This window comes from Crinia signifera, chromosome 12 (genome assembly GCF_055691185.1).
Source record: "Crinia signifera chromosome 12, ASM5569118v1, whole genome shotgun sequence".
NCBI lineage: Eukaryota > Metazoa > Chordata > Amphibia > Anura > Myobatrachidae > Crinia > Crinia signifera.
Window position 1 is genome coordinate 35,812,671 of NC_139228.1, and position 24,767 is coordinate 35,837,437.

The following is a 24,767-nucleotide window of genomic DNA, read 5'->3' on the forward strand; positions in this document are numbered from 1 at the left end:
CTCCACCGCGGTTGGCTTCCTCTCTCCCTCTGCGGGCGCCACTCATTATGTCTGGCTTCGCTCTGCTCCAGCCTTTGTCCCATTCTGGCGATGTTTAGGGCCAGTTCTGTGAGCTTGCTGTTAATGGCGGACAGTGGGTCTGGGCCTGCTGGCGATTGCGCCTCTTGAAGTACTGTTCTCTTCTTTACACTACCAGGTCCCTGGCGTCTGGCTTCCCAGTGATCCTCAGTCTCTTCTTCTTCCGCCGTAGCGCCTTCTTCCGGCTCCTCATTCTGGACTTTTTCCAGCACTTGCAGTGCCGATTCCTTGAGTTCCTCAAATGTGCAGCCTTGTTCTTGCCGCTTTATCATTCGGAGTTGGGCGCGAGTGGTCTCTTCTCTTGCCCCTTCTACGAAGAGGTCGATCAGCATTTCATCCGCTAGTGGTACTTCTCTCGGGCCTGCGGCTTGTACTGCCTTCATGGCTTCGTGTAATGCCAGTGCGAAATCACGCAGTGATTCTCCCTGTTTCTGCTTCCTGGCATATAACCTGCTCTTCAGCACTGGCACGGTTTTGGCATCAAAGATCTTCGCCAGTTTTTTCAATATCTTGTCCGCCGTCTCCTTGTCGGCTTCTGACCATGATTTGACTTCTCTCAGGGCGGACCCTCTCAGTTGCGCCAGCAATATTTCTTTGCTTTGTTCTTCGTTCAGTTGGTATAGGGTGAACGTCGAATTCATGCGGTCCTTGAATGCCTTAAAAGTGCTTGTGCCTTTCGTCCGCGTATCTCCCGAGAATGTGAGGAGCCACGTGGCCCCGAAGTAGTAGGGCATCGTGATCTGTGCCGCCGCTGCCTTTGGCGGTTCTTTGTCTTCCGGTAGTGGTGGGAGACGTCTGCGGGGTGATGGTATTGGGGTACCGTCTTCCGACATTTTCCGATCCTGTTCGTGACGCCAAAGTTGGATGTGGTAAACCGGAACAGACAGGCCAGTAACCCCTTTACCTTGCACTCTGTGATTTCCCTCTTCGTCCCTTCTTGCTGGACATCGGACAAGAACCAGACCAAAGAAACGGTGCAACGGAATTTATTTCAGAGCAAATAAGATACTTGAAGTCGGGTAGCAGGCAGGGCTACCTAAGGCGGAGATAACACTGAAAGGGGTGCACCGTAATATCACACAGCAGATTTACAATAATTAAATAAGGCACGTCTGGATGTCAGAGTACCGACTTACTTTACAACAGAATATGATCACTTTTGGGTCTAAACAAACCTAAGATCACTTCAATCAAGTACAGTTATCACTTTGCAACAATATAGGATAATTAGCAATCACATTAACTTAGACTTTACTGTAAACTATACTACGCTACTGGGTACCCAGTCCCTATTTTACACACTGTCTCAAAGACAGACCTATGCATAGGTATTTAGAGTTTGCTGGAGGCCTCTTGTAGTTACTGCGTTAGGGTAAAAGTCCTCCTCGATGGAAAAGGATAAACGTTTTGTGGGGCAATGTCCCGGATAAAAGGGAAAACGGTATTCTGTCACTTATATCAGAAGGTAGTAACACTACCAAGTTTACGCCACAAGATGGTGCCTTTAACTGTTGGTCCCTAGGGTCTGTAGTCTGAGTTTGAAGTATTTGAATTCCACCATTCCAATGGGAGTGCGACAGTCTCTCCTCTATTTATATCTCAGGGACCCAAAGGTGGCTATAGTCGTGGGGACCCCTCTTGTCAGTGGATCTTGCTGGTGCTCCTAATGCTTCCGGTATGTGCCTGGCATCTTGGGAGGGTGCCCCTGTAGGTTAAGCTTAAGGGCGATTGGCAGGAAATGTTAGGGCCTCTGTCTAGCCGCTGACTGTCCCTGGGTCTGCTGAGGGGGTCACAGGGGTCAGGGTGGCTGCGCGGCACTTACTCTATGTCGCGGCTCCTGCCGTTCAGGATCCCACTGCCGGGCTCTTGTGATGCCTGTCAGGGCTCCGCTCCACTCCCTGCAATGGTGACCTTCTCCTCCGTACTGCCAGGGGTGTAGGGGTAGCAGCGTCGCCCCTGCAGGCAGCGCTGCTCATGTGCGCCGGGTCCAGTCTCCTCCCTGCTGAATGCCGGGTGCTGGGTCTCTGTGCCGTACAGCGGTGCGGTCTTCTCCCTGCCGCCTGCGGTGTCTCTCTCCTCCTCTCGGGGCTGGAGGTCGGCGGGGGTCACTTTCTTGGATGCGCCGCGTCTAATCCCCGGCGCGGCTGTCAATCACCGCCGGGTGTAGCGGTAGTAGCCGGGTCTCTGTAGCTGGCTGTCAGGTGCTTGGGGGTGAGTGCGCGCCTCTGCCTTGCGCCTCCCGCTACTGCTCCGTCTTCTTTGCCGGGTGTCTGCTGTCTCTGGCACTGGACGCCGGGCTGCTGCTGCACCCTCTCTCTCCCTATCGAGCCGCTCGCGTCCCGGCTCCTGGGTGTCAATCACCGGCCGGCTCTCCTCACGTGCTGCGGCTGTGGACGCTCTCCCCGCGGCTGCTGAAGGTAGGCACCGGGTGCTTCCTAAGGCGCCACCAACACACACACGGGCTGGCGCTGCTTCAGCTCTCCTCACTTTCGCGCCCCTCAGCCTCCAATCAGGGGAAGGGGCACCCCTCGGTCCAACGCTGGTTATTGCTGCAGGGCGGTTGCCTAGCAACCCCCTGTGGTTAAGTGCAATTAGGGCTACACTGGCCACAAAAGTGAATTTGGGGCATAGAAAAGGGAGACCCCCAAATCTGGGGTGTCACACATTGTGCATTACATTTTTTGCAAGGGCGGCAGAAAGACTGTTTTAGTTTGAACCAGTTTAGAATGGCTTAAAAATTATTTCCAGAATTTTTTTTTTTTTTTAAATTAAAAATGAGCTTTTGTTCAAGAGAATTCTAGAAATGATGCACTATAACATAATGTTTATCTGAGGTACAGCATTACATTGCTTGCTCCTACTGAAGCACAATTTTGATGTATTTCCTAGCACGGCGCCCGTCGTGGGTCATCGCATACCTTAAGTTAAGGTATGCGATGGACGCGACCGACGCGATTTCAGAGCTATTTTTAGCCTTTTCCCCGACAATAACAAAATCGCGTCCATCGCATGCCTTGAGTTAAGGCATGCGATGCGACCGATGCGATGGACCCCGATTTTACACAGGGAACAATGTTAAATGGGTCAATGGACCCGATCTTTCCAATGTAAAATTGGGTCTCAGGGACCCTTTTACATTGATTCCAATGTAAAAATCTTGTCCATCGCATGCGATTTGGTTGCATGCGATCAACGCGATTTTGGGGGGTCCCGATGGACACAATCTTTATCGCTGGCACCGTGCTAGGAAACAAGTACCCAATTTTCAATAGTGGTGACAATGGGCCAGATGCACTAAGCTTCAAAAGTGATAAACAACCAACCAGCCAATCAGCTCTTGTCTGACATTTTTCAAACACAGTCTGTGACATGGCAGCTGCTTGGTTGATTGTTTATCACTCTCCATTTTATCACTTTTGAAGATTAGTGTGTTTGGCCCTATGCGCTGCTAATGGGTATTTGATGTCGTCATGTGACCAACGTTTTTGGAGATAATTATTAATTTGTGATGAAGATTCACTTGACCCCCAAAGTGAATATTCCACATTAAAGTGTACTTAGCGCCGCTTCCAAGGCAGCAGTCACTGAATAGGTCCGGTTCCATGTCTTTAATTCTGTCGATCTAATCGATCTTTCTACCTAATACATCAATGGATCTATCTTTCTGTCTATAATCTATCGCTCTGTGTAAAATTGCAGAGAGAGCTCTCACTGTGGCAAACAATAATCACTTTTATTGAACCTCCAGCCGTAGAAGCTGACATTGTAATCAAGCCACAACTTTCCACAGTGAAGCCCACAAGTAATCTTACCTGGACTTAAATCACCCAACGGACAGCTGCTGGTTTAAGGCCAAGTAAGTTTGTATTTTACTTGTTCTTGGACAGTCATTTTATTGACTTCATAGAGTTAGGCTTGGGTGCATCTCTGCAGCCACCTGCTGTGCAGCCCTGCTTGGGGCTTTTCAGTAGGGGTAGAGTAGGTTGGCGACACCTCGCTGCCCACAAAGACTGATGCACTAATCTGCTTTTACTCGCGGCTGGGCGGAGCTTTGATAGTCCTGCACTGCCTCCCCTCTGCAGGACACTGCGGGTATCACAGGCAGAACAGCAACTGACGGGCTCATCTCAGCATGAAATTCAAGTTTGTAAATCCAACTCCTTTGCTTTGAAAACTTTGGGGTAGATTTATTAAGCTGCATGAAGTGATAAATTGTCTGGTTTTTATCACCGGCCAATCAGCTCCTACCTGTCATTTTTCAAACCAAGCCTGTAACTTCACTGTTAGGAGCTGATTGGCCGGTGATAAAAACCAGTCACTTTATCACTTCACCGAGCTTAATAAATCTGCCCCTGTGTCCCTTATTACACGATCATTAAAATGACTTCTGAACTCGCTTATGATGACGGGGCATGCGCCTCCCTGGATATTTGGCAACATTGGCTGCATTCAGGGTTGTTGTATTGGACAGGGGAATCGAGTAACAACACGTTTCTTCCCTTAATTACCTTCGGAGAGTCTGTAGACTGCTGCCAAATATTAGTACAGCCCAAAGCTTTTATGTCTATAAATATTTTCAATGCTTTGCCCCTGTGATGGTGCTTAGCAGCTCAACAAACCGGTTTTAATATCTAAATAAATTGTAGTCTTGTACGCTGTAAATGTTGTGGAATTTGTACAGAAGTATCGGTAGTAGTTGGAACATTTTATAAAAACTAATATTTAGTATTACATCTGGGCTGTTTAGACGTGATTTAAAAAAAAACTATTTTGTGTTCACTCTACTGTTCCTCTTATAAACCAACTGTCTCTAATCTTATCTATGTTATCTTATAATTGTATAATTATACAACTCTATTAAACCTCCAGTGGCCGACCCAATGACCCTCGGGTTAATGATCCCACAGGAAGGAGAGTGGCAGGAGCCATGAGCTCACATCCACTGTAGAAAATTCATTTCAAGGATCTTCATGGCCAAACGCTATTATACTGCTGCTCGAACCCACCTGATAGTGATTTAAAACGGATTGTTTTGTCTTGCGCCACAAGTTGCACTGATGAATACGCCAGTGGTACATGATCTGCAGAGGGAACGGCAGACATCACAATAAGGCTGGATCTGATCAACACATGTCAGGAAATCTTGCCCTGAGGACATCGGTCAGAGGTTAAATAGTTTCCAGACAATGTGACTATACGATTAGCAGCCCCGCACAGACAACTGCTTAGGGGTTTGGCTTTATTTATTTATTTACAGTTTCTTATATAGCGCAGCAGATTCCGTTGCGCTTTACAATAGTAGACAGTGATAAGACAAACTGGGTAACAACAGACAGACTTGGAGGTAGGAGGGCCCTGCTGCAAGCTTACAATCTATAGGGATATAGGGGGGAAACATAAGGACAGGCACCAGTAATAGCATAGCAGTTACAAGTCCAGAAGGGAAGCTATATAATACATAAGTGCCTCGGAGGGTTATGCATGTAGAACTTAAATATGATAGGCTTGCCTGAAGAGGTGAGTTTTCAGGGAACGCTTGAAAGTTTGGAGACTGGTGGAGAGTCTTAATGTGCGTGGAAGGGCATTCCATAGGATGGGAGCAGCCCGATAAAAGTCCTGTAATAATGAATGGGAGCTAATGATCCGTGCAGAAGAGAGATGCAGATCTTGTGTAGAGCGGAGTGGTCGAGATGGGAGATATTGTGTGATAAGTGCAGAGATATAAGCTGGTGCAGTATGGTTAATAGCTTTATATGCAAGTAGAAGTGTTTTATATTGAATACGGTAATTTACAGGCAACCAATGGAGGGACTGGCAGAGCGGATCAGCAGACGATGAGCGTCTTGCAAGGAAGATCAGCCTAGCAGCAGCATTTAAAATTGATTGCAGTGGTGAGAGTCTGTTCTTGGGAAGACCAGTTAGGAGACTATTGCAATAATCAATGCAGGATATAATGAGTGCATGGATAAGAGATTTGGTAGTGTCTTGTGTGAGATGGGGTCGTATTTTGGATATGTTTTTTAGATGCATGTAACATGATTTGGAGACAGATTGAATGTGGGGAAGAAAGGACAGTTCAGAGTCGAAGATGTTTCAGGTTATCCTCCTATATCTAGGTCACTGAATTAATCTACCTCCCTGCTTTCCTTTTAATTTTGTTTGCTGCATTGTGCTCACATAGGGAATTAATACTAAATATACGCTATCGGTCAAAAATGTTAGAACACAGCCATTTTTCCAGTGCTGTGATGTAATGGAGATCCACCCCCCTCCTCCGCTCCAAAGTGCCGGATCTGGCAATGGGGGAAAACTATCCGCCCCTAGTGAGTTCCTGCGGTGGTGAGAATGTGTCCCACAGATGGAGATTACTATGCCTGTATACAACAGAACTATAAACCTAGAAATCTTATGTTCTAATTCTTATTTAGAAACTATCATAATTTATAGTACAGTTTTATTTTATTTTAACCATACCACACCCTAATAGCTGTACAAATATGGCTGTTGCAAATCTTGTTACCTGGTATTTCTTCTGTATTACATAGTTTCATGCATTTGCACATTTGTGTCGCAACAATCATATATATGTGAAATAACCAAAATATCAAAGAATAATCTATTAATGTTATATTACATAAATTAATGGCTATGAAGGCATTTATAGAATAGCAGAGTTACAAAGTAATGTCCTATCTCTGCTTTTGTCCATATACCACTTTTACACCAGCCGGGTCACACCGGGATTTTGGACTTGGCCTTCGACCCTTTTAGACTTGCTTCCCGACCCGGCATAATGCCAGGCAGGTTATGTCACTGTGGCGGGTCCTGGGCTGGTGCTGGGAGATGAGAACATGCCGGCTTTTCCATTGCAGTGAACAGATCCCGGGTGGCATCGCCCCGGATTACCCGTTTACACTGCAAAGCGTGCCCTGAGCACTTGACAGCTTGCTGACCCATGTCAGATCTTTTTACACCACCTGACGACCCAGGATTTCGAACTGCCATTTATCAATAAAGGTCTGCAGGGGCAGCTGAGTGCTACTCGTTGGCAATGTTACATAGATTGCGTTGGGACTGGAAGCCTGGACTTGGGCTCCCAGTTCTACATGTTGTGGCAAATTATCAATAACAAAAAAGGAGGGACCCACCTAAAATCAGGATGGAGTCCACTATTACTAAGGCGCATGGTGTGTAAAAGTTACAGACGCTCTGATTCCATAGCCGGAGAATTCTGGACTTCCCGTAGCACAAAGATATATTGCCAGAGTGGTTATTTCTAGATCTAGCCTTTGATAAATAGAAAAGAATCCTAAATCTGTAATGCTGGGTACACACCAGGACGATCGGGAAACTATTTCCTTGAAATCACACGATGGTCGCTTGATGGATTGGAGTACACAATCTATGTACGATCTGTACACAATCTGTACCCAGCCGAATGTAGATCGACAAATCCTTACTGCAGCAGGTAAAATCTCAATCCGACCCTATGACCGGTGGGGGTGCGCATCGCATCAGAATCGTACTGAAAACAGGTACGATTCTGAACTTTTTACATCCACTCTGTGGTACCATGCATCAAAACTGGGGGAATTGAACACAGATCGTCCTGGTGTGTTCCCTACAATAAGATGCAGGAATGCGAGTTTAATAAAGAGGTGACATTAAAGCTTCTATTACACCTTTAAGATCACAAACCTGCATTGGATATATGCATGCCTGGCTGTGTCTCGGCAGCGCGACCGTCCATTACCCCCAGGAATTTATATGCATGCCCGGCTGTGTGTGCTACAGTACTGTAGTGTACAAGGACCTGATGCAGTGCAGTGCGTCAGGCCCTTGTGTATATTCCCTGTGTGATGCCCTGAGCCCCGCCCGCTTCTTCAGTAGAGTCAACTAGTTGCTGCGCCATCTTGGCAGCGCGCAGTCTGTAGTGCCGCCGCAGTGCCGAGTTTCTTTGCCTGGTTATAGGCTCCTGTCAGGGTGTACCCATCTCTAGTCCAGGGGAAATCATGTACACAGACTGTCACTGTTTCACCTTGTAATACTGACACTAATAGTTACCTGGGTGTCACATTATCAATGGCTATACCACACACAGCCTGGCAGCCATTCATTATGATTACCATCAAAGAAATACAGTAAACTGTGTAGAGCGCTTAATCTGGGCTGTTAGCTGCTTCAAAAAAGGGCTAGTCAAACTCTTTAAAATGTAAGTGAAAAAGAGATAATTTGCAGCGCTGTTTTAATGACACCATTAGATAAAAGTATAACAAAACAATTTATTATTAACATGTAATATAAAAAAAAATGTATATATATATATACAGTGTGGCAAATATATAAAAGAAGGGGGGGGGGGGGGTACCTGTCCGCAGAATGATGAGGGGGTAATCTAACCTGCTCTGGTCACTCATACAGTCCCGGCACTGGTGCAGGAGGAGGAATATGTAAGTGTGGGGAAGATTTATTAAGCTTGGAGAAGAGATAAACTGGAGATAAAGCAGAGAAAAGGTAAAAGGAGATAAAGCACCAGCCAATCAGCTGTGTTAGAAAAAGACAGTTGGGAGTTGATTGGCTGGTGCTTTATCTCCTTTTACCTTTTCTCCGCTTTATCTCCAGTTTATCTCTTCTCCAAGCTTAATAAATCTGCCCCTGAGTTCCTTGCTTCCTGACAGCATGCACACTGACATCCCTTTGGCCTTGTCTTCCAGGAAAGCGACAGATCCATAACCTGGGGGTGCAGTTACAGCTGAACAAACACTGCTTGGACACTGCATTCAACTTCTTCAAAATGGCTGTCAGCAAGCACCTAACCCGTGGCAGGAAGATGAGCCACGTCATAGCTGCCTGCCTGTACCTGGTGTGCAGGACAGAAGGAACACCCCGTATCCTTTCTATTTGTTGGCGTTTAAGGTTAGATAACCAGACACTGTTTTCCCAGCATTTCCTGGAGTGTGCTATAATATGTATTTGTAGTAGTGTTTTTCCACCTTCACGGCTACAAATGCTTTATCAGCCTGTTGCCTGTCTGAGTAAACATCATTTAATCCTACCTGTAATAACACCTGTTGCTCCTTACCTCCTGCTATTTTTAAATGAAGTATTGCAGCTTTCTCTGTCTTTGAGCTAGAAAAACATTCTCCTGAGAATCCTGTTATTAGAGAGATGTAGGAGGCAGCTATTTTAATTTAGCTGTGCTGAGAGTTCCCAGCTCCTTTCTGTATTGCAGATAGCTAGGTCTGCTGTCGGCATTGGCCAGGGGAACCCGTGATGTGGCTGACACTAGGTAGTTTGTTGCTATAAAGGTTTCGTAGCATCTGCCTCATACTGACCGATTGTCAGGATCTTATTATCTGCGTCAGTGCAATGTCTCTATCTGCTGCTGGCGTTCCTCTAACAGAGCTGTGTGTTACTTACAATATGAGGCGGCTTATAAAACTGAGCCTCTTTGCTCACTGTACAAATGCATTTAGCAGAAATTCGCTATCGTGCTCATCATCTGTATTATTTAGTATAGTGACATTAGCTTACACTTGGTAATATCAATTGTAAAATGTTATCTACCTGTATATTTAGGGGACATGGGTCATTAGGTCGACATGGGTCAGTAGGTGGTGCGGGGGGACGTGGTGCTACGTTTCAGTGTCCATGTTGACGGCGTCGAAATTTGGGTACAAAAATTGTGAAAAACCCCCACGTTGACCTTTTGACTGTCGACCTTGCCCATCAACTCAATGCTTGTCGACCCTTCTTTTGTAGCCAGCATACTCTCTGTAGATGTATTTTCTGGGGGTGAAGGGTCCTGTTCCAAAGTAGTTATACAACCCAATTGGGATCATTTAAATACTTGGGATTTTGAATCTTGTAAATTATTATTGGGAAAGAAACTGTACCTAGAAAATTCAGCTTCAGACAGTTCACTGAATATGTTCTCATACATGTTTCCTGAATTTGGCACTTGGCTTCTTAACACTGCTGTTTGGGCTGGTACGGATGGTGTAATGGTTAGCATTACTACCTCACAGTGCTGAGGTCATGGGTTTGATCCCTACCTAACTGTGTAGAGTTTGTATATTCTCCCCGTGCTTGCGTGGGTTTCCGCCGGTTTACTGACACAATCCAAAAATATACTGGTAGGTTAATTGGCTCCCAACTAAATTAACCCTAGCATGTCTGTGTGTACATGTGGTAAGGGATATAGATTGTAAGCTCCACTGGGGCAGGGACTGATGTGAATGTTCAAATATTCTCTGTAAAGCGCTGCGGAATATGTGCTCTATAAATAACTGGTAATAAAATAACCTTAAACAGTGAATCCATAATATTTTGAAGTAAAATTTTATTTTGCTTATGTAATTTACTTTACATTAGGACGGGTGAAATGCCAGGTAGACACAGCCCCTGTACCTTCAGTGCCTAAAGCCCCATACACACTAGATGATTTTTTGCTCATTTTGCGCTAACGATATTGAACACATACACTAGTCTATTTCATTCAGTGAGTATCTGCTATATCATCCCCTCTGGGCATACCACCGATATCATCGTCTAGTGTGCACCTGGTGCCGGACGCGGTCCCGACAGTCATTTACCCGACGTCGGGATCCCAACTTGACAGACAGGTGCCCAATGGCCACCGGCTATTCTCCCTTGGGGGTCCATGACCCCCATAGAGGGAGAATAGAATAGGTGGGGAGCTTTACGAGCCCGCATGGGGCTTTGTGGCGCTCACCATGCTGTCTGAGTCCGGGCAGTCGGGATCCCGACGTCGGTACCCTATACCACACCCCTGTGCACCTATTGATATCAGTTGACACCACCCTCTACGGCTCCTTAAAACAACTTGCTGACTACTATCATTAATTAGCCGGTTCCTGAATGTTGTGATTCCCTCCCACGCCTCTTCTATATATTTGATGTCTCAAATGTCATAATGTTTAGCAGTACTTTTTTGGTTTTCCTTTGTTAGAAAGCAAGGCTGCATTGTGGTATAATGTACCTTTGTCGGAAGGAAAAAGGAGCCATGCTTTGTTAAATCAATATCGTTTGATGAAACTAGTAATTACTTGTATAGCTCATCGTCGTCCCCTTATTATACCAGCATGTCACTCTGTTCCCGATCGCCGGTGTATTTCATTTTCTGTAAAGACCGTTCTGAGACTTGCAGTTGGGATTTATACAACACTTTTTCGGGAAGTCTCCTTGCTTTCCATTTCCCGTTCCTTCTGTCGGAGGTAGAAAAGCCATTTTGGTGCAATTGTACAGAGAGCAGCTTTGCGATGGAAACACGATTGAGAGGTCTGCAACTTTTTCACAGCTGAAGATATTTCCTTAGACTCGAGGGAAATAAAAAATCTAAACAAAGAAGAAATCCGGAACGTCGGAGATCAGTGCTGGTTTTATTCTATTTATTATTATGTCCTATTTATTTTTAAGCCCCGTAGAATATATTTGGCTTCCTGCGTCCTTAGAGAAATTTGACAGTTCCTCTCCGGCGGCTCATGTAATCAGCGAGGCTGGCGATCGTTCTGTGATCGTTGCTGGAGGAGAGGAGACCCTGAGATAGAAGTGTGCCTTATCCGTGCTGGCATACCGCTGAGCACTGACGGTGCCCGGTTTGGTTACCTTGATCAATGCTGTTCGCCTCTGCTGGACACAGTCTGGCTTAGAGTGCCATAAATCCCCTCTGCTGATGGGCAATGTCTGCCGGCATGTGTATGCACACACCCGTACTGCTTGTTCCTCATACGTTCTGGTATTTGACTGTTGCCTGTCCGGTCTAACGTTGCAATAGAGGGGTGTATAGTGACCACAAACGACTAAAGCATTGCTGTCAGATATGGAGGCATTTAAATATATATTAACACACTTGCGAGAACTGAGCTCCAGCAAAGGACTAAGCACTCAAATTAGAATATTGATCATGACGAAACTAAAACTTTTGCTCCTTTTTATTATCGGCCTTGAGACTTTTCATTCAAACAATTGACCAGAGTCCAGCTCAGTGCTCGTAGATGACAAATCCATCCTCAGCCATTCATTTATTGGCTTACTTGGTCAAGAGCGGAGCTAGCATAGGTGCAGGGGGTGCAGCTGCTATGGGACCCATCTTCCCTGTTTTAACTTACATATACAATATAGAGATATCAACATTGATTGGTATATTTGGGGCCCTCACAAACTTTTGCTATAGGGCTTACAAATATCTCGTTACGCCTCTGCACTTGGATGTGTATGGGTTATTAGGTCAATAGTGTCTTGGTTGAGCACTATTGGTCAACAGCCATCAAGTCTACACATTAAAAAGGTTGACATGCCTTAGGTCCATACAAACGAAAGGTTGGCATGAGAAATGGTTGACATGAGTTTTTGATTATTTTTTTTTGCTGTCTATGTTGACAGTGCACCACGCTCCCTTGCATGGCTCGCTGCATTTGCCAGGTTTCAGGCACGGTGCCTCGCTGCCCACGGCACACTATTCTCCCTCTATGCCAACTGGGATGGTAAACTGTGCACAAGTCTGTTTAAAAAGAAAAAAAATCACATTGCTCTCATGTAAATGACAAAATGGTGGCGGTGTGCTCATCAGCAGCTTGTAAATCCTATTGGATGCCCCTCAGATCTCACCACGTACCTTCAGAGCACTCCACATGACCTTTATATGACCCACAGATCTCCCCACACAACATTAGACCAACCTTCCTGGCTTATAAATGTCAATCAGTCCTCCCAGATGCAATTAATTTGGTATCAAACCACTTCTGCCAATAAGCACTTAGGGCCTTATTCTAGTTCACTCTTAGAGGCAAATTCCTTCTTAGCTGGACCCCCCGTGATCATCTGCATGGGGCTGCTCTGCACTCTGTCCATCGGCGTGGAAGCCCTGACAGCCGGGGAGCCGCTGCCTGGGGTAGGGGACACTAGCCCCCCGATGCCTGCGCTAGCAGGAGGCGACGCTTGGGCCCGCGATGACACGGTGGTGGCCAGCCTGCTCGCTCCCCTCCCCCCACTGCGCGCTGGCACGGTGACCAGCGGGCGAGATGCGTCTGTGGTGGTGCCGACCTCTTGGGGCGGCCGGACATGATGGGCTGCGTGTGTAAGGGTGCTGCACGCTGCAGTAAATGAAAGTAATGTACTTAGCTTCGCCTGTGTCACGCTGCCCAGCTAGGATCCGGATTCCAAGAGGAAGTGCTACCCCTCAAGCTATCCCTTATATACCCCTCCTCCAGCTGCCTCCTCAAAGCTGCCTGATTGGACCAAAGTCCCATGACCCTGCTGCCTTGGATTTCTCCCACAGCACCTTGCTTCTTCAACAACTTTATTAGTCACCTACAAATTCCCAGGCTCCATAGGCGAATCTAGAATTATGGTAATGGGTGGTCCCAGATCTAGACATAACAGTAGGGGGACCTTTGCCAGCAAAAAGGGGGCGTGGCCTCATGGGAAGGAGGCGTGGTATCACAAAAAGGGGTGTGGTATTACACTTTAGACCATACACAGTAATGCCCATTACACATTTTAGCAAACTCCGTAATACCCATTACACATAAAGCCACACGCCGTAATGCCAATTACACATAAGGCCACACACCATAATGCCATTTACACATTGTGCCACATATCGTGATGCCCATTACATACTATATAACAAACCGTAATGCCCATTACATACACTGCCACATACTGTAAGTGCTGCACACCTACGTGCTCATTGCTAGGGGGTTCTTGCTTGATGGCACCATAGTACCCATTACACATGATGCCGCACACCATAGTACCCATTACACATGATGCCGCACACCATAGTACCCATTACACATGATGCCGTGCACCATAGTACCGATTACACATGATGCCGTGCACCATAGTACCCATTACACATGATCCTGTGCACCATAGTACCCATTACACATGATGCTGCACACATAAGGTCCCTTACACATGATGCTGCACACATAATGCCCCTTACACATGATACTGCACACATAATGCCGCTTACACATGATGCCGCACACCGTAGTGCCCCTTTGAAATAATACCCCTTTCACAACAGAAAATGCAGGGATTTACCCGGGAATATGGTCCCAGGATCATTTTCTGGTGTGAGGGGGAGAGACAACCACTCTCCTCTCCCTACCCCCTTTAACAAACCAGCTATATCTTTGGAACCAACTGACCCATTTACATGAGACCAGTATCATATTGAAGAACTTTTGAGTTGGCTTCGAATGATTTTGGTCCCGTGAAACTGGGCTGTTTGGTTCCAGAGAAATCTGCCCTCAAAGAACATAAACAGTCATGAAATTACATTTAAGAAATGAAAAAAATAAACGGTTTAACCTCAATATCCCTGGAACCAATTAACCCATATAGATCCAGCCTGGTATCAGATTGAAGGCCCAGCAATTTGGGTTCGACTGAGATCAACCTTGAGCTTCAGTGATGCCGAAGGGGGAACTGGCAGCCGTTGAACTGGGTGGGGGTCCCATGTTATCCTATAAGGAAAACGTTCCAGCTTTGCCTGGCCATATCTCCGGTTCCCAGAGGGCGAGAGACACGGGGCTGGGCTCGTTGGAAAGCGCCCCCCCCAAGTACAAAATGAGCTAATGGGTGGTCCTGTGCACCCCCGGACCACCCCCTAGATTCGCCTATGCCAGGCTCTTAAATATACTCTAGCCTATACAGCTCTCGTTCTATATTGTGATGTAGACCTGGCACTAATTTGCACAGTCTCTAATGTACTTATATCCTTCTGGAGATATGACCTCCAGAACTGGACACAGACTGTATTCTAGATGAGGCCGTACCAATGATACAGTGGCATTATTACTTGTCGCTGCTGCTGGTGGTTCCTCTCCCATTGCAGCCAAGCATCTGACTTGCCTTCCTCATTGCTATTTAACCTTATTTCCCTGCCTCTGTCACCTGAAATAGTGACTACTGAATCCCTTTCCTCCTCATTACAGTACCCTTGATACTACACAGTATTTAGCCTTTATGCTTTTGAGACCCAAGCGCACGATTTCGCATTTTTTTAGCATAAAATACGTCGTCATTTCTCTTGTGTAAAACTATTAGCGTAGGTTTTATTCTTGTACCATGGAAATAACACTTTATAAATGAAAGAACTGGGATGTAGGCAGCTACAATAAACTTGACAGGAAGGTTCAGCAATTGCAGTTTATCTATATTATGAACACTCCCTCTCTTTGATTCAAGGCTGTAGGCACAAGCCCACATCCTCCCTGGGTGTAGGAGTGCCGCGCAGCAGTCCTTGAGGATACAAGTGCATATTTGATCAGAGCAGCTGGCCATTTCAGATAACAATGCAATACATGTGAAACATTTATTAGTAGAATGATATACATCAGCGTGTATGGGCCAGGCATCTAAACGCCGCATTCTGCTCCAAATAATGCATAATTGAATAACATAGCTTGGTTATGTGGGAGATTATTCATGTTAAAGTTCTCCACAGGGCCAACTGCACAAGAACATCAGGAGGAAAGATGATCTGAAGTCATTCTGAATACAGATTTGTATTCAGGAGCATCTACTTATACATTGTATGAATGTTTTATTATGTGTGGAACGTAACTGGTTGTAATTTAGCATAGTGATATGTTGGAGTAGGGTTAGAGCACTTTTTGTATTCATTCCTTCCGCCCCCTTATTCTCTTGAGGTGAGGACAGAACGCTAACAGCCACACATGCTCTATCGGGATGTAAGAGGCAGTGACCTATCCATACATGATTATATTCGTTATGACATTGCTCGGATAGTGTCAGAATTTGAGGAAGAAATAGAGGTAAACTGGAAGTCACAGTAATGCAAGGGGCCGGGTCCCTGACAGCACAAAGTAGCGTTGTGAATCTATTACATGCTGATTCAGGGGGATAGTGGTGTGTCAGCCATACCTTTTTATATGGAACCAAGCTCATACCTCCAATTTAAATGTGCCCAAGAGGTTAATGTGTGTCTGATGTTATGTGTATTCAGTCTGCCCCTTGCTGGTTCGTTATGTCGTGAAGATACTTTCACTCCTTTGTCCCTGCCAGCCGAGAGCATTCAGTAATACATACAGGATATTGCAAAATATATGCACCAATTAATAAGCAGATGTAACTATGCAGAGTATTAGGTAGCCTGGTTGAGTAGTGGTTTATATGTCCTATATAATAAAAGGGTAATGCCGCTCCTTCCCTATTGGGGGGGGGGATTCAAATGTTTTTATTTATTTATTTACAGTTTCTTATATAGCGCAGCAAATTCACTATCTACAATGGTAGATAGTGAATAAACAAACTGGGTAACAACAGACAGACTTAGAGGTTAGAGGGCCCTGCTGCAAGCTTACAATCTATAGGGATATAGGAGGGAAACGCAAGGACAGGCACCAGTAATAGCATAGCTGTCCCACCAAGTTACAAGTCCAGAAGGGAAGCTATATAATACATAAGTGCCTCAGAGGGTTATGCGTGTAGAACTTAAATATGATAGGCTTGCCTGAAGAAGTGAGTTTTCAGGGAACGCTTGAAAGTTTGAAGGCTAGTAGAGAGTCTTATTGTGTGTGTGGAAGGGCATTCCATAGGATGGGAGCAGCCCTATGAAAGTCCTGTACTAGTCAATGGGAGCTGCTGACCCGTGCAGAAGAGAGACGCAGATCTTGTGCAGAGCGGAGTGGTCGAGATGGGAGACATTTTGTGATAAGTAAAGAAATATATGCTGGTGCAGTATGGTTAATACCTTTTATATGCGAGTAGAAGATTTTTATATTGAATATGGTAAGATACAGGCAACCAATGGAGGGACTGGCAGAGCGGATCAGCAGACGATCAGCGTCTTGCAAGGAAGATCAGCCCAGCAGCAGCATTTAAAATGGATTGCAGTGGCGAGAGTCTGTTCTTGGGAAGACCAGTTAGGAGACTATTGCATTAATCAATGCGGGATATAATGAGTGCATGGATAAGAGATTTGGTAGTGTCCTGTGTGAGAGGTCGTATTTTGGATATGTTTTTTAGATGCATGTAACATGATTTGGAGACAGATTGAATGTGGGGAGGAAAGGACAGGTCAGAGTCGAGGATGACCCCTAAGCAACAAGCTTGTAGGGTAGGGTAGATTGTCGAGGTGTCAACATCGATGGAGATGTCAGCAGGGCTGTGGAGTCAGTAGATAAATGGTCCGACTCCGGCTCGACTCCGACTCCTCTGTATTAATATGCAAATGTATTTGATGCCTTCCTTGAAGGAAAGAAAGGCAACATACATATTATTACTACAGAAACTAGAGGCTGGGAAGCCAACAGTCTACTGTATTGAACAGTTTAAGCAAAGGACAAACACAATGTTTGTCCGCTGGTTTGCTTGCTCGTCACCGTTCAATTCACGGACACAAGGAACGATTTCTTTACCGAATCGTTACTGGCGACGAAAAATGGTGCCTGTACATCAATATGAACCAGTGTAAGGAATGGCTTAGCCACGGTAAACAAACGACTCCGCGCATGAAACAAGTTCTTCATCCGCGTAAAAAGATGTGCGTATGGTGGGAGGTTGAATGAATTTTTCGAGGTATTGAAAACCTTATTGAACGTTGGAAATAAGTTCTAAACTACAAGGGAGAGTACATTTATAAGTATTGGTGCTCCGAATTGTGCGTTGCGTGCCATATAGTGAAGCACATGAAAAGCATGCTTTTTCATGGTCACTTAACGTGTTCGTTTTGCGGTTACGTGAGGCACTGCATGCATTGGTCTTTATTCTTACAGTAGAGAAGTCATTAATTATAATTGTCGGAGTCGGTGCATTGTTTGCCGACTCCGACCCCAGGTACTCAAAATTTACTCAGACTCCTCGACTCCAACTCTGACTCCACAGCCCTGGATGTCAGGATGGTAACTGTTCTTAGTTGGCGGGAATATAAGTAATTCCGTTTTGGAAATATTAAGTTTGAGTTGGCGAGAAGACATCCAAGATGAGATGGCAGAGAGACATTCAGAGACTCAGCTCAAAACCACTGGTGACAACTCTATGGTGGATAGATAGATTTGAGTATCATTCACATATAAGTGATACTGAAATCCAAAAGAGCTGATTAGTTTGCCAAGAGAGGAAGTATAGATTGAGCAAAGCAAAGGACCTAAGACTGAGCCTTGCAGAACTCCGACTGACACAGGTAGTGAAGAGGAAGTAGTCAGAGAAGCGAACACTGAAAGAGCGTTCAGATAGGTAAGATGTGAACCAGGAAAGGGTTGCATCAAGTCCTAGGGAGTGTAGTGTTTGTAAGAAAAGAGTGTGATCCACAGCAGAAAGATCAAGAAGAATAAGTAGTGAGTAATGGCCTTTAGACTTGGCAGTTACCAGATCATTAACCACTTTAGTCAGTGCTGTCTCAGTGGAGTGTTGAGAGCGAATGCCTGACTGAAGTGGGTCTAATAGGGTGTGAGAGTTAAGAAAGTTTGTGAGGCGAGAGTAGACAAGTCTCTCCAGTATCTTGGAGAGGCATAGGAGCTGAGAGTTAGGGTCTCGGAATTTTTTTTTCAGAATGGGAGTAATCAATGCATGTTTAAGCAGAGAAGGAAAAGTACCAGTAGCAAGAGAGAGATTGCAGATTTTAGTTAAGGTTGGAATAAGTACAGGAGATAGCTTTTAATGACTTGTGCAGGTATAGGATCAAGAGGTAGTGGAGTAGGAGGATAAGAAGAGTGTGGATACTTTATTTTCATTTGCGGGCTCAAATGAAGAGAAAGTGCCATAGGGTTCAGGTGGGGAAGAAAGAGGGTTAGAGGTTGTGGAGCATACCATTTCATCTCGGATGTTATCAATCTTGTCCTTAAAGTAGGAGGCAAGTTCTTGTGCACTGATGGTAGGCGGAGGGGGAGGGAGGGGGAGGGAGGCGGAGGGAGGCATGAGAAGAGATGAGAGATTGGTAGTACGTTTGTTTGGCAGTGTCCAAAGCATTGCAATAGGAGTGGTAGCTAGTCTTATATGTGAGGAAATCAGTCATACTACAAGATTTACGCCATTGGCGTTCTACTTTATGTGGCTGATTTCGTAGTTGCCTTGCCTTTAAGAGGAGGCCACTAGATGGCGCAGGACAGAGCTATTCAGTTCAGTCTGTATTTTTGCCGATATAAATTCAAGAATACTTGTTCATTGCACCTTACCACCTGATACACAGAATCACATTATATGCTGTAGGGCAGCTACAATAAACTTGACAGGAAGGTTCAGGAATTGCAATTATGTATATTATAAACACTCCCTTTCTTTGATTCAAGGCTGTAGGCACAAGCCCATATCCTCCCTGGGTGTAGGAGTGCCACACAGCAGTCCTTGAGGATACAAGTGCATATTTGATCAGAGCAGCTGGCCATTTCAGATAACAATGCGATACATGTGAAACATTTATTAGAAGAATGATATACATCAGCGTGTATGGGCCAGGCATCTAAACACTGCATTCTAATCCAAATAATGCATAATTGAATAACATAGCTTGGTTATGTTGGAGATTATTCATGTTAAGGTGCCCATATACTAGTAAGATTTATCTTCAGATCTGACTGGTTGGAACAAAAACATGGTTATGGATGATTGACAGTTTGTCATTTTTCCAGCATTTCCAAGCAAATGGTCAACTGTCATTTGCTCTCATCCATAACCATGTTTTTTGTTCCAACCAGACAGATCTGCAGATAAATCTGCATGTGTATGGCCACCTTTACAGTTCTCCACAGGGCCCAAACTGTGTGCTGTGGCACCCTGGGGTGCCTCAGAGCACTTGCAAGGGGTGCCTTGGATTGGTGGTTTAGGACCAATTCAGATTATTTATGGTCACTCTAACAAGCAAGTGATAAATTATGCTGACAAATAGAAGGAATCGCGTCTCCCACCACAGAATTCACTTTTGTTTTTCTACATTTCTCAGTTAGAACCTATTGGCCTTGGGGTGCCGTAAGAAAATTGATACTCCAGGGCGATGTGATTCAGAAATGTTTGGGAACCACTGCAGTAGGGGTTAAAAGAAGACCCCCCCCCCCCACAATACTGTCGACTGGTCATCTGTTATTAATTAAACGGTCAATATGTTGAAATAGGAAAAGGGATAGACCGGCTTTAGGTCGACATGAAAATGGTCGACAAGAAAATGGTCGACAAAGGAAAGGGTTGACATGAGTTTTTAATGATGTTTTAAATAAAATCTCACGATCCAAGTGGCCATAGATTATAAAAGTGTGCCGAGCGTAGCAAGTCATACGAGATGACGTGGTACAATTATACGGTATCCATGTTGGAAGATTTCAACAAAGACACTCCAAAAAAGAAAAAAATTATTGACCTTTTCCTGTGTCGACCTTTTGTCAATGTCAACCTTATTACTTTACACTGAATGATCCACACCCCAATACATATCCTGGTATGGGGACTGCATCCCTGCCCAGTGAGGAAGGGGATGAATTGAACTCCACAGTACAAACCCAACACCTGCAGCCCAGGGCATACTTGCCTACCCTCCCGGAATGGCCGGGAGGGTCCTGCAAATCGGGTCCCCCTAAAAACTATGACTTTTGCAGGTTCGCGGGGAGGGGGCGGGGCTAAATGACGCAATTCGCGGCATTTCGCTGCATTTTTAGCCCCTCCCCCCACCCACGGACCCACAAATTGAGGCTTCAGCCCGTCATGGGGGCGGGGCTTGATGACATCATCCGTGCCCCGCCCCCAAAACGAAGCCTCTACCCGCCCCCTTTCACTCCTTTCCGGGCTTCTCCCAGAAAGGAGTATGCCAAAGTCGGCAAGTATGGCCCAGGGTGCACACCTAATGGACACCATCATCCACCTCAGTCTGCTAAAGAAGCCACCGTTTTCAAAGCCTCTCCCGAGTCCTTGGAATCCGGCTTCTGTGTGCTCTGCTCTTGGTCCCAGCCTGGGATCTGGCTACACCAGGCCCCAATGTGGGTGCAAGGTGCTAAATTTACCCCCTCGCTGTGGCCACTTATACTGGTGACTCCATGTGCTGTATCATGCTAACAGCACTTGGATAGCAGAGAGGCGGTCAACTCCTATTGGCTGGAGCAGATCCTGCGGGACTGGCTTGGTTCCAATATTCATGTAAATACATGCTATGAAGTGTAAATGTGATCCGCGGTGTGTGATTATACAGGGTGTTGGTCATAGGGTTGGCATGGCGAAGAGGTTGACGCAATCAAAAAATTGATACTTGAAAAGGTTGATATCAGTTTTCAGGTTTTTCTTTGGTGTCACTGTCGACACTTGAGCATGTGTACTGCACCCCCTCTCGTAGCTGGATTCGCTCGCCAGTTGACTCACCATGTCTACCTTTTACTTGTGTCGATTGTTTGTCAATATCGAACTTGTGCATGTTACCCATATGGTGCTGACCTATCCTTCAGATACCGTTTATACATGTGGTAGGAAATAGACCAGTGATGCGGAACCTTGGAACTCCAGCTGTTGTTGAACTACAGATCCTAGCTTGCCCTGCAACAGTTTTGCTATTTGGCCACGCTAAACCTGTTGCAGGGCATGCTGGGAAGTATAGTTAAACAACAGCTAGAGGGCCAAGGTTCTTCATCACTGAAATAGACTAACTTTCACTAGGGCAAGGACTCATTTTAGGACTACGTAAACCGCATGATAAAATATGTGTGCGCTATATAGGTAATTAGACTTTAAGGGGGATATTCAATCCCTGCCGCTATTTCAAACGGGGGAAATCGCAGCCGGCGTCTATTCAATGCTATCTTGCCCGCCAGCATTGAAGAGGCAGATCAACAGAACGGGCCCGACTTTGAAAGCTCTTGGGCCCGTTTACCTGAGAATGGCCATGGATTGTTGGCCGGATTTCGTCAATCCACGGCCGTTTATGTGGCCACGCCCCCTTTTCATCAATTGGCAGGCGGGACATTGAATCCCTCCTGCCAATTTAAAGTCGAGCAAAACTAAAAATCTGCCATGGTCACTGCTGTTGGGACAGACCGACAATCGTGACCCGGGTTTGAATACCCTCCTAACCCTTTGCGTGCCAACATCTCTGAGAGCTGTGTAATGTATCTGCTAAAATGCCAGCATTGCTCACATTTGTGTAAAAAAAATAATAATAATTATATTTTTTCTAAATAAGGTGACCATATCAGGTTATTATGATGAGGCAAGCAAGAAATCTGGTGGATAATAGAATATTATAAAACGAGTATACTGTATAGAGCACAATGGGTTAATATAATTTTAGGATTAGGATAATCCACTCAACATGTGGATAGAATAAATTAAATACACATTTATTTTAACACTTACAATAAAAACTGTGTGTAATGTGTATCAACACCACATTAAGCATAGTAAAACAGTGGTTGGTGTATTAATGAAAAGTATTAATCTGGCAGCTGAGTTGCATTCCTCGGTACTTGTGTAGTTTCACGGCGCCACCGCGTGCACACTCTGTAACAGAAACTTGGCAGCCTGCCAGAGGCTCTGTTTAACTGAGCTCGTGCCGCTCTAGCTCTACGTTAACAGCGTAGCGGCCGGCCAGCAGCAGCAGTGCGCTGCCCAGGCGCTGACAGGTCACTGTGGTACTTGTAGTTCCACAGTGAAATAGGCAGCGCCTGGGCACCGCTGACAACGGGGGGGCATTATAAAGTGGACACCCCGGCACACCGATGACGTGCCGGGGCTTCTAAACTACACACCCGGGCACACCGCTCTAGGTGCTATGTATACGCGAGATTCAGAAGCTAATGCGTCTGAATCTCGAGTCCCGGATTTAGATGCTAAAGCGTCTGAATCCAGGCGCCTTGCAAGGTGTTGGGGCATCTAAATCCAGATGCAAAAGCGCGTCTGGATTTAGTTGGGTGTAGGGGTACATCTAAATTTAGACGAAAAAGCATCTAAATTTAGCTGGGTCTAGGGGTACACTATTAAAACCCGCCCTCAGTGCCACTAGTCGACGCCACAGCTGTCGACCTTGTAAATCCCACTATCCACGCCCACCCGAAGCGTGGCGAGCGGCGGCGGTACGCGTCCTACGACCTTTTCATACCCCCACTATCCACGTCGGCATGGAGTTGAGAATAGAAAGTGTGGTGAGTGCAGCGAGCCACCGAGCCCGAAGCGTGTCGAGCGGACGCTGACACCTGTGAAGCCCGCGAGGGGACGCGGATAGCTGTGAAGGTATCCGTGTCCCTTCGCTGGGCTCGGTGGCTCGCTGCGCTCGCCACACTTTCTATTCTCAACTCCACGCCAACGTGGATAGTGGGGGTATGAAAAGGTCGTAGGACGCGTACCGCCGCCCCTCGCGGGGCTCGCTGCGCTCGCCGTGCTTCGGGTGGGTGTGGATAGTGGTGCTGATTCAGGAACACATTCACACCTGCACACTCAGGGGTGGATTTATCATTGTGTGGCAAACGGGCGTTATGGGCGCAGGTATTTTTCGCCACTTTTGCGCGGTGAAGCGTACCTGTTTCATGCCCTTATTTACTAATGTGTGTGCGCACGTTATGGGAGTGCGTTATCACTGACCTGTGGTGATATGCCTCCTCCCATAACGAAGGGTGAACCTCCGGCCGGCGGCGTCTTCTGCGCATGCGCCGGATACCTTGGTCTAGCGTTGTGTATCCGGCACATGCGCAGTTTTCCGCTTGCTGATCTCCGGCGTCTGCAAATTCAAACTGCGCATGCGCCGGGTAATGTTCGCCGGGGATGCTGTGTACCCGGCGCATGCGCAGTTTGAATTTGCAGACGCCGGAGACAAGGAAACGGCGAAGAAGAAAGCAGGAGAGCCCCGCAGCGCCGGAAAAAAGTGGCGAAGTCTGGAGGGCGCAGAGTGCATCGCCGAGGACATAAAGAAGTTTCTTACATAAGGTAAGGCATAAGCGCACTGTACAGAAAAATGTACATGCGCTATGCCTGCGCCCCCGCACCGCCGCCGCTATTCCACCCGTCAAACGGGTTTCATAAATAATGGGAAGCGCTATCCCCTGCTATAGCGCAGGAGGATAGCGCACAGACCCCTCAGCGCAGCATAATAAATCCACCCCTCACCTGAGACAGTAAAGACGACATTTTCGGCAACTGTTTTTTTTAGTTGAAATTTAACTGGAAGATAACTGGAGAATATAAATGATTTGAATGACATGTAAGTAATCAGCGTAAGAACCAAGTCCAACATTAATTAAAAAGTAATTATTAATCGGTAGAACAGGAAGGATCTGTTGCGTCGACGTCACCACCAGCACTTTCAGAGGAGTCGGCCGGCTCGGCGCTCTCGTCCTCCTTCTCGACTAGGGGGAGCAGGGTCAGAGCATGCAGGATGCGTAGGAAGGGGACCTGGGCGCCTAAACTCTGCCTCCACATAAATTCCTGGAGGTAGGAGTCCAGGTAATGGCGCGCGGTACCCCTTTGGCGCTTATTACGCCACTTGCAGCTGCCCCAGAGGCGCTCTATATTCTGGGTGTGCACCCCAGTGTCCGGGTCAACGAAGTTGAACTTGTGATTCACCTTCCCGTGGACGTAACCGGCCTGCTGGAGCTGCTGGTGTTATAGGCCCTCCAACAGTCCGTGTAGACGGTGGTGCCGGGCTCAACATGGGCCTCGATGGCAGCCATCAGGGTGGCCGCATCCCACCGCTCCACCGCAGTCATGAAGCACTGCCCGGTCTCCCTGGA

The 24,767-nt window shown here is 46.3% G+C and overlaps 1 protein-coding gene across 1 annotated transcript in view; it reads left to right on the forward strand.

Moving 5' to 3' along the window:
- Positions 1 to 24,767, forward strand: part of BRF1 (BRF1 general transcription factor IIIB subunit) — a 343,261-nt gene that overhangs the window by 53,166 nt on the left and 265,328 nt on the right. Inside the window, exon 3 of the mRNA XM_083166801.1 lies at positions 8,793 to 8,966. Within this exon, the coding sequence (XP_083022927.1) occupies positions 8,793 to 8,966 (174 nt within the window). The remainder of the gene's footprint in view (positions 1 to 8,792; positions 8,967 to 24,767) is intronic.